Source organism: Monodon monoceros, unplaced genomic scaffold, assembly GCF_005190385.1.
Source record: "Monodon monoceros isolate NGI ecotype Baffin Bay Population unplaced genomic scaffold, NGI_Narwhal_1 Super_Scaffold_21, whole genome shotgun sequence".
Lineage (NCBI taxonomy): Eukaryota > Metazoa > Chordata > Mammalia > Artiodactyla > Monodontidae > Monodon > Monodon monoceros.
The window spans coordinates 90,350,309-90,361,579 of NW_021703778.1; the positions used below are offsets into that span (position 1 = coordinate 90,350,309).

Below are 11,271 nucleotides of genomic sequence, written 5' to 3' on the forward strand. Positions count from 1 at the left end.
TATCCTCCAGTGATCTGAGTGGATGTGAGGGATGCCAGGGAACTGAGAAAGAAGGGACCAGAGGAGGGAGGGGATGAGGCCTGAGTCAAAGCTGGTGTCTTTGAGTTTTATTGGGAAGGGGAGTCCATTGTAGTGTGGGAGGCCAGACCAATAGATCTAGTACCTGTGAAATAAAGTTCATTATCTGGCTTCTCTGGAGAGGTATGGAGCCCCCTCAGAAGAGCTGGGCTGAAGAAGAAGCCACTCATCCCACTTCTACTCCTCCTTTGCCCGGTAAATTAGTGTCATCAGCTCTGGGAACACTGGGGCTTTTATGGGGGCCAGGCCCTGCGCGTGCAGTGTGTCCTGTAGTGGTCGGCACCTGGCCCTATAGGACCGTATGAACCGCCCCGCACCGCGGGGTTTCAGTCTCTCGCCTGCATGCATGGCAGGGATGCAGGCGCATGTCCTTCTGTCAGACCCTCCGGTCCGTGGGGACAGGGGCCCAGCCTCATCTCTCAGCTAGGCTGGCCAGGATGCCAATGAGATTGTCCAGCCCCAGCAAGTAGCCGTCCTCTCGGTTGCCCTCCTCCCAGGGCCGCCGGTGGTCCAGGGTCTGGCCGTCGGGGAGGGGCGTGGTCTTGCCGAAGTCGATGAGCCATACGCCGGCGCGGTGGCAGTGATCATGCACGAAGAGGAGCGAGCTGCCGATCACCTGCCGAGTCCCACACCGTCAGGCTACGGCTCTAATCCGGAGAAGCCCTCCACCCTATTCCCTCACAGACCACAGACCCGGAACCTGAGCCTACCCCTCTTACCTCGTGCTTCCTAAAGAACTCAGAGACCTCCAGTGTGTCCCGGATCTGCTGCAGGCGGTTCAGATACCTCCTCTGGAGAGGGTAGAGTAGGAGAGGAGAACAAATTAACTGAATACCAGTTGAACCTCTGCGAATATGAGGAGCGCCATGATGCATGTTTGGCTTGGCAAATACCGTGGTGAGGAAGGCACAGGCCCCCACGTGGCGCGCAGCCCAGAAGGGAAGGAATGTAAAGCAATTACAACACAATGCGGTAAATGCTATGATGGGGGTCACATAGGCTAGGGTGCTACATAAATTGACCTGACCTGGGGACACCCCTAGGTATCAGGCTCCCCAACACCTCAGGGTTCTGGGATCCCGCGCTCACCAGCACTTCGGCATCCCCTTGCACAAACTCCTCGAAGACGCGAATCACCTGCTCCCGGCTTCGCGTGGTCTTGAAGTCTGTGCTGCAGGAGCCGTCGGCTTTCTGTAGGAGGTGGGCAGAAATTGTCAGGGGCCCCGTGCCCGCCCGAGGGGAGAGGATCAGGCCAGAGCAGCGGTACCTCCCGGGACGTTGAATGCCAGGGACAGCGAGACTGCCGCCAGAGGCTTGCCTCTTCCGGGGACTGTCAGGGTGGGAGGTCAACATGGAGGACAGACACCGCACAGTGGGGCTGGGGCGGGGGAAGGGCCCGGGAGGCAAGGCGAAGCGGGCCTGGCTCACCTTAATGCCCTCGATGCGGAAGCCGAGCGTGGTACTGGAGCTGATACCTTCTCGCCACTGCATGTAGCGCGGCTTAGTGACCGCGCGCTGCGCGTGCTCCTCCTCGGTGGGTGCCGCAGGGTCTATGGCCAGCATCTTCTTGTACATGTCCTTCCGCAGCTTGGGCCGCTCGCGGGCTTTGGTCAGCTCCTCTTCCAGGTAAGTCCTACGGAAGCGCAGACAGCGGCGGGGCTTGAGCAGGCGCACACCCGGACCCTGTAAAGCACGGCCTTGGGCACGCGTAGAGCGCTCGTTCCCGCCCCGGGCCCTTTACAGGTTCCCACCTGCCCGGTAGGGCACGCGTACCTGACGCCCATCTTGCAGTCAAGTACGCAGGGCCCATCGAAGCCGTCGAGCAGGTCCTGCAACTGCAGGTAGCTCTCGCCGTCGCGCTCCACCACACCGTGGAAGGCGGGCACGCAGCCGCGCAGCGCGTCCGCCATGAGCCGTGCCAGGCAGTAGCGCTCGGGCTCTGAGCTACGCTTCAGAATCATCCCGCTGCTGCCCGCCTTGAAACTCCCTGCGGGCAGGCGCTAGTTAGTGCTGCCTAGTCCCTTCCTCCCCGCCTCCACCCACCTCCCCCGTGCCTGCTCCGTGCTCACCCGTGTGCCCTGCCAGCTGCACCCAGGAGTAGCGCTTCTTGAAAGGGCTCATGACGGGCAGATTCACCATGGTCCGGATCTTCTGCCAGTGGCTTTTCTGAAAGCGACACGGTCCCGGTCTGTAAGTTAGCGTCTGCATAAGCCCTCCTTCCTCTGGAACACGGTCTCGCCCAGCCCAACCTTACAATAAGCAGCTAGGGCCTGATGAGTCAATCATTCATTCGCTCAGGGAAAGTTTATTGTGAGCCTGTGTGGCGGACCCTGAGACAAGCACATGCAGTTGACAGACATCCAGCTCTTCAGTGTGCTGAAAAGAGCCCTGGGCTCAGTGTCAGAAAGCTCACGTTTGCACCCCAGTTCTGCTGCTCCAAAGCTGCATGGACAGGTTACTAAACTGCTCTGTCAAGGTTTTAGGACTTTTGTGAGCATGAGAATCACATGATGGTCACTCTTATTTAAAAAAATGCAGATTTTCAGGTCCACCACAGGGAAATTCTGAGCAGTCTGGGGTGGGACCAAAAATTTGCATTTCTACCAATGCCTCCGGATATTCTGCGGCCTGAGAAGCCTCTGAGCTCAGTTTCTTCATCTGTAAAATAGGGAAATAACCACTCTCGCTGGGTTGTTGTGAGTAGTAAATGAGGCTTGAGTGTGACAGATGCCCCCACCCCCACCCCATTCCTTGGCATGAAGCAGTAGCTGGACAAATCTGGATTATTGTTTCATTTACTTGGGACCATTGGTTCCTCTCATTTAAGGAGAAAGACAAACATGGAAACAAACCATTACATAGGCCCAGGGCAGGGAGGCCAGCCTGGTAGGGCCTGGAGAAAGAGTGGCTTGGGGATCCCCAAGGCCCTCTTGCTAATCCCTGGATGCCATCTCACTCCTAGCCAGTTGACAAGGCCCAGGGCACCCTTAGTCCTGATCTGGACCCAGAAACCTGGGCTTTGAAAATGGGATACAGAGCTGAGGGTCTGTCATCTTAGATGAAATTGGGAGGGAAATGTAGATTTTGGTGTACCTTTTGCCTCTTGACCATTGTGTCTAGCCTTCAGCCAGTCCTCAGAGTATCTCATACTCTGGACCTTTCCTCTTCCCACCCCAAACTCATCAGTCCTGTGTCTACCCACTGAAGGGCAGAGGTTTGTTCATGCAAACGTTGTGTCTGCTGCCTCCTCCCAGGGTGCCTGCCTTTTAGAGGAGTTACACATGTGTGCCTCCACAAGCGTGGAACCCAGGAATCCAGCTTCCCTGACCAGAGGGTGTTCTAACAGGGAGAGGGAGAACTGGCATGCTGGCCTAAGCAGGGGAGGCTGATGACCATAAAACCCCTTTCCGTGGGGAGGAGATGGAAGTTAGTGACAGAGCACTGGATGGGGAGTCTGGAGTTGGTTCCAGTCCTGGCTCTGTCACTTTCTATCTGAGTGAACCCAAGGGAGAATTTCATCTGTGTGAGCCTGTTTGCTCTGGACCTAGCTGTTGCCATAACACGAGCCACCATTTACTGACCGCCTACTGCATGCCAGGCACTTCTCGTCTCCATCAGACAGCATTGCTCCTGTTTTCCTACTGAAGTCCCTACATGGCACACTAGGGTGTGATCACTTGTCCAATCCCTGGGGATCTGGGGGTGTAGCCAGAAGCAGCCCACTAGAAGCATGACATCTCTTTCAAAACTCCCTTTTTCACTCTTTAAATACATACAAGGTTTGCATTATGCTGCATAATAAATCCAAGTTTTATTATAAAACTCTCCCACCTCCGAATCCTCAAATAAAATTCCAGGAAGATGTATGTGCTGTGTGTACTGAGTGGCACCATCCTATACCCTCTTCCCCCACACTCAGTTTGAGATTCGTTACGCTGCTGCACAGGCACAGCAAGTGCATGAGGTGGTAATTATTGCCATTTTACAGAAGGCAGTCAAAGTTCAGAGAGTTAACATCCCCTCCATCCCTGCTCCCAGCCCCCAGTCTCTGCCTTAAGCTCCAGTTCAACCCCCTCCTCATGCTTCAATTGCCCCAGCAGGTTCCAAAATCCATGCTACCACCCAGACTTCCTTTAGGGGTCAAAGGGGACCCTGCGGGAGAAAGAGTTTTGTACAAGATGAAGCAATTTGCAGCCACAAGGTGGTATGTTTTAATCACTGAGGAAACACTGAGATCTGTCTGGGGACCCCTCTCTGTTGGCTGGACACTTTTGCTTCATCCAAAGGGATGGGTTTAATGGTGGGGCTTCGGGCAGCTTTAGGGACTTACTGGCAGAATTTGGGGGACAGTGGGACCAGAATGGACTTCATCACAGGGTACATCTAGTTCTGTAGCCACCCTAGTAGAAGAAGGAGCCAGCCTTGGGTTAGGTGAGATGGGAGAACGGCATCATCCTTTCTTCTGGGATCATGCGGGAGCGGTGAGTGAGGCTGGAAGGTGGAAGCTGTGCCTGGTAGAAGAGGATTTAGTCCCTGCAGTCCTGGGCTACTGACACTTGATTAATGTGTGATAACATAGCACTGACTTGCTCCCAAGCTGAGGTAACGTGGGGTCATCTCTCCACTCTCCCCACCACAGTTTTGTGAGGATCGTATCAGCCAAGAGCATCAAAGACTAAGGCTGGTTCCAGCCATGTGGGTTACAAAGGGCTTTCACACCCATAATGCCATCTCAGCCCTCTCAGCCACCTCTTGAGGTTGGTTGGTAGTGACAGGATTTAGTTCTTCTGCCAGTAATGCATATGGTCAAACATGGAAGGAGTTGACGCAAGTATCATGGAACTCTGTCGTCTTCCATCTTAGGGAGCTACCTCCCCCAGGGAACATAATGCATATAAAGATGCATGTATCCAAAAAGGTTCTGGGAGAATCATTCTTTGGTGGGTGGGTGGGGATTTGGGCACACGAACAACAGCAGGGAATATATTTTTGAGCAGGTAAGGCTTTTATTGTATGAATATCAGAAAGCAGATTTATTATGTTACAGAGTGAAATCTAGCTGAAAAGAGGGCTAAAACTCCATCCTCTGGCATAGTCTATTCCGCCACAGAAGTCTGGGAAAGCCGCTCACAGCCAAGAGGCTACCCAGACATCTTGGGACAAAAAGCTCAGGAGAGCTGACCATGTGAAAGAGTCTTTGATGAAATCACAGGAGGACCCTCCGATACTTCCTCACTCATGGAGCTGGACAGGGAGCATCTCTCTCTGGGCAGGGTTTAGCTGGATATTAGCCTCAGACCCTCCTTTGTCTGAGCTCTATTTGGAAGCCCTGAGGACTCTCCTCCTTCTCATATCACACCAGATATTCAGTGTATCTTCTGCCAGAACGGATCCTTTGCTTGTCTTTGGTATTCATCCCCATCCTTCCTGACTTCTACTCCCTACCTCCAGCTGTCCAGACTCTGGCTAAAGCTCTCTACCACCCAACCCCCTCACCATGTTCCCAATACTCTATCAAATAAGCACTCCTGGTGGCAGTGGTGATGAGAACAATCCGTTTAAATTTATAAGATGATTTGCACTAAGGTATAAGTGACCCATGACTTCACCCTCCCAGGGGCATCTGCTTTTTAAAAAGGAAGGCTGTTAACCTAAATTCTGCTCTATAATTAGTGAGAAGTGAAGTGTGGGAATTCTGGGTCCAGGACAGGATCGAATCCAGGTCTCCTTACCCATCCTGGAGCACTGAGAGAAGAGAACCAAATGAACAAGAGTCAAACACCCTCTCTTCTGCTAGAGCAACATCCCAAAATTGTTTTGATAGGCAGACAAGGCCTAAGAATACAGTCATGCCAGCCACCCTTGGGGATAGGGCCCCAACTCCTCTCCTGGCCTGTATGGTTTTCCCTGCCCATGACTCTTCCCTCTACCGTAGGAAAGGACCCAGCAGGGAGGCAGGCTGCCCAGTCCCAACTACCTTGCGGGGAGCCCAGCTCCAGGCTCTGGGAAGACTGTGCGTAGCTCCTAGGAAGAGAAGTGAAGGATGTACAAGCTGGGCAGAGCCTCCCCTCTCTTCCCGTTGTCCACCCAGGCCTGAGTTGTAAGGGGCTGGCGAGCTGGGAGCTGCCGAGCACTGCCTCAGCACCCTTCTCCCAGGTGCACCCTTCACGGTCAGCCAGCCGATGGGCTCTGCTTCCTACCTGGGGAAGCCCTAAAGGCAGCCTGGGCGGGCGCACTGTGGCGCTCCCGGCCTGGCCGCGAGGCAAAGTCCGAGCCGGGCCCTCCACGCAGACGCAGGCGGCCTCTGTCAACAGCCCCCGGCTTATCTGCCGCTGCCTCGGCTGTTTGCCTTCGGGGAGGCCCCGGCGTGCTGGGGGTTGGGAAGGCCTGGGACTCGCCGCCTCGGAGCTGGAAGGGCTCTCAACGGCCATCTGCTCCAGCTCCTGCCGCCCCGGGTGACAGCGAGGCCCAGAGTGGGAGAGGCCGGCCGAAGACGCCCAGGCAGAGCTGCGACTGGTCCCCGGAGTCTTGACCCAGGCTGGCCTGTCTACGTTGTACACGGTCCTGGGCCGCGGGACCTACTCCGTCTTTGGGAGGAAGAGCGAAGCTGGGGGCCTCCCTCCTGGCTCCCTTCCTCCAGCGCCCGCCTCTCAGCTGTCAGAGATTTGAGCGGGGGAGCGGTGGGCCCACAGCTACTGCTCCAGGTTTTTGGAGGTGGGGAGGGAGGAGTCCTCTCACTGCCCCACATCACCGCCTTAGAAACCACTGGGCGGCACCCGCCTCCCTTCAGGCGCTAGGGTTGCACCAAGAATGATCCGGGATCAGGCGTACCCTTACGCCGGGGGAGGAGAGAGGGACTCCCCGCACCCTACACCTGGTGGCGGAGTGTGTTCCTGCTCTATGAGACTCTTCCCTTCTTCCTCTTGTGTCACTTACAAACCACGCCGCCCTCTGGGTAATGTAAGTCTCAGGGGTAACTGAGTCACGGAGCCACAGCAAGTCATTACAGTGACTCCCGCGCCTCGTCCAATCCGAGCGCGGGGGGAGCCCAGGTTCAGCAGGCCCCGGCAACCCCGGCGCGCGTCCGCCGCTCTCACCGCCCTTCTGGGCAGGCCCCGAGCCACCAGAGCCTGCGGGGAGCCCTTCGCCTCTCCCTCCACTACAGGGACACTTGCATAACGTGGATCTAGAGCAACTCCTTCGCGTTGACCGCGGATAGTTACGTGAAGTATTTGGCCTTGGTTAAAACCAGGGGGACAAGACGGCTATCCTGGGCGCGGCACATGCGGGAGGGGCAGGCACCGGGAATGACTTCACCGCACCCTAGCCTGGGTTATCCGAGGGTCAAACCTGGCCCCGGAACATCCAGGCTACCAGAGGCGGAGGTCCCACCCTTTCCGCCTCAGTTTACCTTCTCCCGGGCCAGAATTAGGAGGAGTAAAGCGGAGGAGGGCTGCGTTCCGCCCCCTGCCAGAGCTCCCAGTCCCGCGCCCCTCCCTTCCCTGCGTCCACGCCTGGTGCGGGCGCCGGGAGCAGACGGCGGCGGCTAGCGAGCAGAGCCTGGAGCGCGGCTCCACTCCCACTCAGGAGAGGGAAACCGTGGCAACGGCGGGGGTGGGGCCGCGGCGCGGGAGAGGGGGAGGCAGAGAGGGAGACTCGTTGACCCCACTCTCCGAGAGTTCGTGGGGCAACGCTAAGCCCCTCCGATCCCTCCAACCATCTCTCAGCCAGCAAGTCACGCTCCCCCCCCCGCCCCCTCCCCGCTCCCCGTGGCGGGTCGTAGACTCCTCCTTACTCTCTTAGACGCCCCAGGGCCCGGGCCGCGACTCGCCTGTGGAACCGGGGTGACCACTGTAAAGGTGAGGGGTCGGCCCGGCGCCTCCCTTTGGCCCCAATGCCCTCCTAAAGAGTGAGACTCGGACCCGCCGGGGAGGGAGCTTAGGGCAGGAGTCGGTCCGCAGAGAGCTCAACGCAGGTCCCCGCACGCAGCCCCCGCGCCCCACGCTGGCCCCGCCCCCGCGGCCAGTACCTGACCCACGTCCTCGCTCGTTTCCAGCTGCACGTTGCCGCGGCTCCGGCTCTCGCTGTCGCTCAGAAGATCGTCCTCCGAGTCCTCGGGCAGCGACGAGGAGCCAGTGGAGGAGAGCGACGAGGTGGAGAGGCGGCGCGGCTGCTGCAGGTGCGACGAGCCCACGGCCGGGAGCCAGCCACCCTCCGGCTTGGGCGGCCCGGGGCTGGCCGGGGTCACGTCCGGCTCCTCGGCCGTCACAGTCAGCTGCGGGATCACCGGGGCAGGGGCAGCCCGCGGAAGCCCGTTGGGGATCTGTCCCCCCCGCCGCTTGGCCCCGCGGTACCGGGGCTCCCCTGCGGCGGCGGCGGCAGCGACCGCGGCGCAGCGCGCCTCGAAAAGCAGGCGCAGCTCCCCGACACTCCGGCGCGGGGCCCGCTCCAGCCCGGGGCTGCAGGGCCCCGCGCCTCCCGGTCGCGCCATGCCCGTCGGGCCCCCGGGCAGGGTCATTTCCCAGCAAGAGAGCCGCCGGGGAGCCCACCAGCCCGCGGCGCGGCGGGTACTGGAGCCGCTCGGCGCCCTAGGCTTGAGACTGCCCCGAGGCGGAGCCTGCGCGGCCGCTCGCCTGGGCCCCGCCTCGGCCGCGCCCCCCGCCCACTCCTTTCACTTTCAGAGAAAGCGCGGGCCTCCTTGGGCTCCTGCCCAGAAGGGAAGGCTCCCTGTTGCTCCTCCGGGTGGCCGGGAAGCCCAGACCTCCTGGAAACACACAAAACCCGGGCCTGGCCCTCGCGGCCTCTCAGTGCCCACTCTCGAGAAGACCGGAGGGGCTGCTCCGTCCCACGCCGTGCCGCGTCCCCGGGAGATTCCTCCTGGCAACTCCAAGGGCCCCGACCCCGCAGGAGAGGAGCTGGTCCAGCTCTTGCTCTCGCACCCAGTCCCTGGGGCTCCTTTCCGCGTTCCACTCATCCTGGGCTAAGGCTTCCAGGTCTCCGGGGCTTTTCTCGCCCGGGGCCCCTTCGGCACAGAGTTCAAGGCCTTCGGCTTCCCAAAGAAGCCTCACCCCAGGGCATGTGCCCAAGTGGGGACTCTGTCTTGGGAACAAGCTGAGGCTTCTCCCCCTCCCTACTCCTCCAGCTCCCCACTTCCCGGCTGGCAGAGTAAAAGGTCAGGGGGCAGGACCCGGATCTCTCCAGGTTTTCCTGGCAGAGACCTGGGCAGCATCCCTGGCTGCTGGCTGGCGAGGGCTGAGCCCTTCTTCCTCCTTTCCTTTTGGAGTTCGGGGCTTGGAGTCTGCTGTGGGGCTGTAAGCAAGTCATTTCACCTCCTTTGAACTGCTAATTCTCCTTGGCAGGGTTGTTGTCCACCTCACAGGATTGATGTGAGAATGAAATGAAAGATGTGCTATCTCTGAAACGTTGGAATAATTTTAGTGTGAGTGGTAGAAAGAGCCAGCCTCAGGTTCACCACATCCCAGATGTGATTTTAGGCAGTCTCTTCACCTTTCTAAGTTCCATTTTCTTACTTGTAAACGTAGGAAAACCTCACCTGACCCACAGAGTTGTGGCTGTGAAACTGGGAAGAGGGTGCTAATGGCGGTGAAGGATCTCATACACTGCAACGTTCTCAGCAGTGGCATCATAGTGGTGGATCTTCCGTCACTTTGCATGTTAGCGGTCAGCTGAGCTGCAAAGGCTGCTTTGTGTAGAAGTCAGCATTTCACAGCATTTCCTGTTTTCCCCCAAACGCCATGAGTGAGAATCCCTCATCAGGTGCCCGGTGCCTAGGGGTTATTGGGGGACCTCTGGGGAGACTGCCCTCAGAAGGACGGCCTCTGAGCTGATGAAGGCCAAAAGGAGGAGCTTTCCTTTCGTTATCTCCCTTCAGCCAGAATTCAAGGATGGCCCAGGAGGAGAGAAAAGGAGGGTTCAGAGAGACAGTGGGAGCCTTCAGCAAAGAAGAAAGGAGAAGATCCCTGAGGGGGAATTGATGAAGAAGGTAAAAGTGTGGAAGAAAGAGTGGGAGGGGGAGGAAGGAGGAGAAACTGAAGGAATGAAGGAGTGAGAGAAAGAAGGAAATACAGGAGTCTGAATACTTAAGTCTTCTGTGGAGAACCTGGGAAGACACATGGCTATTTCTCTGGGACACAGAGGTCTGCAGGAACCTGGGTGTTTGGGTGACGGGTGTGTACTCAAGGGCTTGAAGGCCCAGAAACACCCATGTCTCTTGCTCTCACTTCTCTCCCTCCTTCAGAGCTACCCTGCTTAATGGTGGGAGCTGGGAAGGTACTGCCCTCAGAGAGGAGACTGGGGGCAAATCCAGGGTGGAGAGAGTCAGCAAGGACCTGTCAGAACTGGAAAGGTGGGAAGAGAAGCGAGAGGAGGGAACATGTACTCCACACCTGTGTGCCAGTCAATGGATGGGCAATGTTGGAGGCATGAGCAGGCTGGGAGCTTGTGTCAATTTGGCCGCCACAAGAAAACTCAGGGCAATTCCTTTTTCTTCTTGTATTAGGCACTTGTCCAAGGCCAGCGACCAAAGAAGAGGTCTTTGCCGCACCTGCCCAGGTGTTCCTCACTGGGAAGGTAAGGGCAAACCTGGGAATTGCATATTGAAACGAGAGTTAATTTCATAGATTTTAGAGTGGAAGTACTTTTAGATGCCTCTATCATCCTCACAGTACAGCAGAAGTAACAAAGGGGTTAAGTGACTCAACCAAGGAGGTTAAGGCACTTGTGCAAGGCCACACAGCTAGTTGGTGGAAAAGCTAGAGTGTATCCTAACTTCTATTCCTGTGCTATGCTCAGTTTCTTAAATTAACAACTTGTAGTTCAGTCCCTAGTTCCTTATCCAGTGAAGGCAGAGTCTGCCTCCACCTACCACAGGCAGAAAGCATAAGGGGGCAGGGTTTACCCCTAAACCCAATATAGCTGTGGGACAAGGTCAAGGGGTTCTCACGTCCTCTTAGGTGAGCCAGGAATGACCTTTCAAATCCTGGAATCCTGTTTTTGTGCCTGTTTTCCCAGTCCTTGAAGCTGAGTAGATGGATGTGAGTAGAGGGGGGTGGAAAAATCAGACTGACTACTACCTAGGTGGAGGAATGGCCTCTTGTGTGCTGCAAAAAAATGGAGGTATGAGAGCAAAGAAGAATGTTTCACAGTTTTGATGGTCATTAGGTGGCTGATCTG

General features: G+C 57.2%; 1 protein-coding gene across 1 annotated transcript; it reads right to left on the reverse strand.

Annotated features, from left to right (window-relative positions):
• Positions 1–90: 90 nt before the first annotated feature.
• Positions 91–8,644, reverse strand: ITPKA (inositol-trisphosphate 3-kinase A). Its single transcript, XM_029238837.1, has 7 exons — positions 8,108–8,644; positions 2,148–2,244; positions 1,852–2,065; positions 1,507–1,711; positions 1,168–1,269; positions 798–869; positions 91–694 (listed from the first exon to the last, which is right to left on the reverse strand). The coding sequence occupies exons 1-7, from the start codon at positions 8,594–8,596 to the stop codon at positions 491–493; spliced, it is 1,383 nt and encodes a 460-aa protein (XP_029094670.1). The 5' UTR covers positions 8,597–8,644; the 3' UTR covers positions 91–490.
• Positions 8,645–11,271: the final 2,627 nt, after the last annotated feature.

Bases quoted from the DNA above. Each gene is read 5' to 3' on its own strand.
- ITPKA (XM_029238837.1), bottom strand. From the start codon at position 8,596: ATGACCCTGCCCGGGGGCCCGACGGGCATGGCGCGACCGGGAGGCGCG. The intron at 2,245-8,107 runs GTACTGGCCGCG...TGTCGCTTTCAG, and splicing joins CGAGCGAGGACGTGGGTCAG to AAAAGCCACTGGCAGAAGAT. The intron at 870-1,167 runs GTGAGCGCGGGA...TACCCTCTCCAG, and splicing joins AAGGGGATGCCGAAGTGCTG to AGGAGGTATCTGAACCGCCT.